The sequence below is a fragment of the Lipotes vexillifer genome, unplaced genomic scaffold, assembly GCF_000442215.2.
Source record: "Lipotes vexillifer unplaced genomic scaffold, Lipotes_vexillifer_v1.1 scaffold496, whole genome shotgun sequence".
In the NCBI taxonomy this organism is placed as follows: Eukaryota; Metazoa; Chordata; class Mammalia; order Artiodactyla; family Lipotidae; genus Lipotes; species Lipotes vexillifer.
The window spans coordinates 1,371,497-1,376,353 of NW_006786690.1; the positions used below are offsets into that span (position 1 = coordinate 1,371,497).

General features: G+C 47.1%; 1 protein-coding gene across 1 annotated transcript in view; it reads right to left on the reverse strand.

Moving 5' to 3' along the window:
• DHDDS (dehydrodolichyl diphosphate synthase subunit) overlaps window positions 1-4,857 on the reverse strand; it is a 27,168-nt gene that overhangs the window by 676 nt on the left and 21,635 nt on the right. The window contains 1 exon segment of the mRNA XM_007459115.1: window positions 1-32. This exon segment is cut by the window's left edge and continues 19 nt beyond it. Coding sequence (XP_007459177.1) covers window positions 1-32 — 32 coding nt within the window.

Sequence of the window (4,857 nt, forward strand, 5' to 3'; positions counted from 1 at the left end):
TTCCGATCCTCTGCATACATGTCTCGGGCCTTCTGCTAGAGAAAAGTGGGGATTGGGGTGGGGAGATCATTTTTAGGCGTGGGTGGAATTGGGATGGAGGAGGTAAGGGTGGGGCACAGGACGGGCCAAGTTAAGTGGAACAGTGGGAAGTCTGTAGCAGATTTGGAAAGGTTTGGTAGTAGGTGTGCAATGGGTGGTGCCCATGTTGTATAGGCAGGGCAGTGGCAGTTCTGGATCCATCTTGGTTTGTTTTGGGTGGGAGTTTCTATATTTCTTGAAATTCTTCTCAGGTTTGCACTTGGAAGGGAACAAGGCAAATGTGGGTGTGACTTCTGGTTCCCCCACCACCTAGCTTTGTGGCTTTGGGCAAATCCTCTCCTAACCTCACTTCTTCATCTGTAAAGCGGGGGTTGTGCCTACCTTGAAGAGTGGTTTTAAGGATTAGAGATAATATATGCAAAACCCCTCCAGCATATTAGCAGGCTCTCAAACAGAAACAGCAATTTTACAAGTTATTACTCTGATGCAAGGAAGGTTCTATTCCTGCCTGGGGCATATGCAGTGGGTCATTTCTTTGGTTTCCCAGGTCACTCTAAGGGTGCCATCCTCCCAACTGCCTAAAGTTATCTTTCAGAGTCTGGATCCAGAAGTGCCTCTCATATGGAGACCAGGCTGACTCGCCCAGCAAATGACCCTCCTGTGAACATTATGAGAAGCAGGTTCAGCTTTCTTAAGTCACTTACTTCATCCCGCCTCTAGAATAGGCATTAGTGTCCACAGTCCACATTTTCTGTTAGAAAAATGAACCCTTGAAGGCTCAGTGGAGCCCTCAGGCTCCTGGAACCAGTCCTGACACCAGGTAAGTGATTATATTCCTTGGCAGCACTTCTCATACCCTGTGTGTGTCTTCAGACAAACCATAAACTCCTAGAGGACAGAGACTGTGGCTTTTCCTTTCTGGCACTTAGGGCACCCTGTACATGTGAAATGCTCAGTACACTGACTGTATGATCCCAGGAGGACAAGGAGGATGCTCCTGGCACAGAAGGGGAAAACCCTTTTGGAGCAGAACAAAGGCCTTGCTGTGCCTCACTGATGCTCTCTGCTCCTGCCACTCTAACAGGCTGCAGAACCTTAGCACCAGAGTCCCTCCTGCCAAACCTATTCCATGTGTGAGAAACTCCCACTTTGCTGCCGATTTGGTATCCTATACCCTTTGTGACCCTCACCGCATTCTACCTTGTACTGTGGTATCTGGGTACCTGTCTGTGTCCTACTCAGCCTGTGAACACCTGGATTGCTTTGTTTTAATCCTTTAAGGAATATCTTACATGTACACAAGCACTTCATCTGTTGTCTCACTTGACCCTCCCAAAAGAGCTACGGAGGTGCTGGAGACAGACATTGGAGGTTCAGAGTAGGGAAGTGATTTGCTAGGGTCTCTCAGCAATAAAGACTTACTGCATGAATAAAGATGACAAATGAAAAATCTGGAAAATCCCCGCTCCAGGCTGTTGAATGATCCAAGGCATTCAAGGGTACTCTTCTGCTATGATAACGAACTCCCATGTGGAGCTATGAAGACTAAAACAAGCTTAAAAAGTTGCTGCTAAGGGTCTTCATCTTGTTAGAAGGGCTTCTTCCTGGCCTTAGTCAGGAGGAACGCTGGGTCCTACATACAAGACTTTATTGGGGGTACGGAAATGCACAGGATGTAGTCACCGCGATCCATGTGCTTACAGGCTGAGTAGGACACAGAGATGTACCCAAATACCATAATACAACATGGAATGTGGTAAGGATCATCATGGAGGTAAGAGAAAGGGCCATGCAGTTCATAGGAAAGAAACTGTGGTTGATGAAGGTCAAGGAGGCAGTGAAATCTCATGGTCAGGCAGAATCTGAGCTGAGCTTTAACCAATGGGGAAGATTCAGATAAAGGTAAAGGGTATGGGGGGAGGAGAATATCTGGCGGGGGAATAATGGGCAGAGACTCAGGAAATCAAAGAGCGCGATCAGGCCAGTGTGAGTCTGCCTGGAATACTGGGCTTTGAGAAGTTTCTGTCCAGAGGACTCCCTCACCTCTCCAAGCCTATTTCTTCATCTGCAAAATGGGGACGATAGTGTCCATATCACTGGGTGGTTTGAGGAAAAATGAGATGATGAATGCCCAATCTGGTGCCTGGCTATTAACAGTTAGCCCTTCTTCTGTCACCACTGCTTGTGGCTAGGGCTAAGTAGGCTAAGTCCTGGCTGAACAGGAAGGATGAGGGCACCGAGCCACAGAAGGAGGAAATGCGGAGCTGGTTAAAATTGCTCCATGAGGCTCAGGCTTTTTCCAAATGGCAGCCCTAGACTGAGTGCTGAGCAGGGAGGCTGCAGCCAAGCAGACCCTGGCCCCTAATTTGCCAGGAATCAGCGATTCACTGTTAGGATGACAGAGTCAGGGGAGCTCGTAAAGACCATCAGCTCTAGCCTTCTCATTGTACAGACAAGGACACCAAGGCTGAGGTGGGGAGGGGCTTGGCCTAGGTCACACAGTGGGTTGAAGTTCCCTTGGTTTCTCCACTAAGATAACTTTTTTTTTTGCGGTACGTGGGCCTCTCACTGTTGTGGCCTCTCCCGTTGCGGAGCACAGGCTCTGGATGCACAGGCTCAGCGGCCATGGCTCATGGGCCCAGCCACTCCACGGCATGTGGGATCTTCCCGGACCAGCGCACGAACCTGCGTCCCCTGCATCAGCAGGCGGACTCTCAACCACTGCGCCACCAGGGAAGCCCTAAGATAACTTCTTGAAAGATCTTTGGGAAATGTGTTTCGTGCCTCTGGATAAGCTGTACTTTCTAGGGATGGAGTGGGGAACCAGTGGCCTGCATCTGGGCACCTCTGTGCAACCTCCACATGGTCTGGATCTACCTCCCTATCTCAAAGGTGTTGTAAGTTCTTCTCAGGTACTCAGCCTCTGAAAATCTAGGCTAATGGAAGTCCTAACAGTCAATTTCTCTCTCCCTGACCATACTGTCTACTCTCCCTGTATAATGACCAATCAGGGGAGAGGGCGTTAATAATTACCTTAGACACTTCTTATGCAGACCTTATGTGGTCTTGGTGTAAGGGCTCCAAGGGGCTCCTTTTGAGAAATGGGGCCCTAACCTATTAATATAAATCTCTCCTGGGCATTAAGCCTCTCTGCTCTTGTTCTCTCCTCAGCAGAATTAGGGAACAAGATGTAATAGCCCCTCCAGTATATAAACCCTCAAGTCCTCTGACCTCACTGGGGCATGGAGAGGATGCAGGTCTTGGGTTTCAAAACATTCATTAGCTAATGACAAGTCTTCCCAAAAGTCCCCATTTGCCACAATCAATATGCCCAGGTCAGTAGCATGGGGGGGTGCATTTCTGAGGGTTGTTAGAGACAGTACCTCTTGCTGGAAACATGATGTTTTGACAAGCACCCAGAGTCTCCCTGCTAAGGGAACTGTACTGGTGATGGGATGAGCAGGATGCTAAGTGTCTGTGGTTTTTCTGGAGACAGATGAAGTCTGAAGAGCCCAGAGACATACACTGTGAATGATATTGGCCACCAGTCTCTGAAAATGAACTCTGTTCCAGTGCTTTTAGTGTATTAGCTTACTGAAGACTTATCACAAACCTGTGAGGCAGGTATTATTATTATCATTATTCGCCTCATTTTACAGATGAGAAAAGTGATTCTCTGAAGGGTTAAGTAATTGCCCAGTCAGTCACACAGCTAGAAGGCTGTGCCATGACTCAAAGTCAGGAATGTCTGAGACAATAGCTGAAGTTTTTAACTTCTCTTGAGAAGAAGATAGTGACTACCTGAAGAGCACTAGAAATAAAATGGTTGATTGTTCCACCCTGGCGTTTAACCTCTGACAAATGCTTCAAAGGAAGTTTAGTGGGAATATGTATATTCTCCCTCTGATTCATTACAGATTAAGTGGACCGAACACTTTATTCCTCATCTCTGTCAAAGATCCCCCCATGGACCTCCCATCCATGCAGCTTGTAACTGAGGATCAGTGGCTCTGTACTGCTGCCCACCCCTTCCTTGCCCTAATTTTCTATCTGTCCTACTGTGTCATAGTCGAGATTTCTTCCACTTGCCAGTCCCCATTCTCTAAGACTGATGGGTGACCACCTGGAAACTGCCATGGTCCCTTCAGATACCAAGGTCTAGCCTCCAACAATTTGTAGCTGAGTCCCTGTTTCCATTAGCATCCATCAGCTGCCCTCATCCCAGTGAGCTACTATAGATCAAGAACCCAACTCCCTGCCCTGGCTTCCTGCAGGGAATGGGGACATACTGGGCTGGGCTTAGAGACAGAGCAACTCAGAATTTAACAATGAGAATTTGGGAGATGGGTCAAGAACACAGATGTGGAGGCAGAATACCAAAGGGTATGGTAACAAGGAACTATGAAGAGTCCAATTTGGTGATGATACAGGATACATACAAAGGAGATATTAGAAAGATCAGCTCTCTGGTCTGAGGCCAAACTGGCCAGGATGTTGTCAGTCTGGATTGTACGCTTAGTGCTTCTGCTGAGGTGCTAAGATTTCTAGAAACAGAGTTTGAGGGCTCCTGGGTAGAGGAAATCTGGCCAAAACCTCTACGAGGTCTGCTGACAAAAGGTTCAGGGCAGTCAACATCTCTGTTATTACTTTGGTTTCCTCACTCTAAAAATGGGGGCAATTAATAATAGTATCTACCCTACAGAACTACATAGAATATAAGTAAAAGGATGCCTGACACGTAAGAACTCAATAAATGTTTGAAATTATGATTCTTAGGTACCAAATGAAACTCTTTTTTTTTTTTTTTTTTTTTTTTTT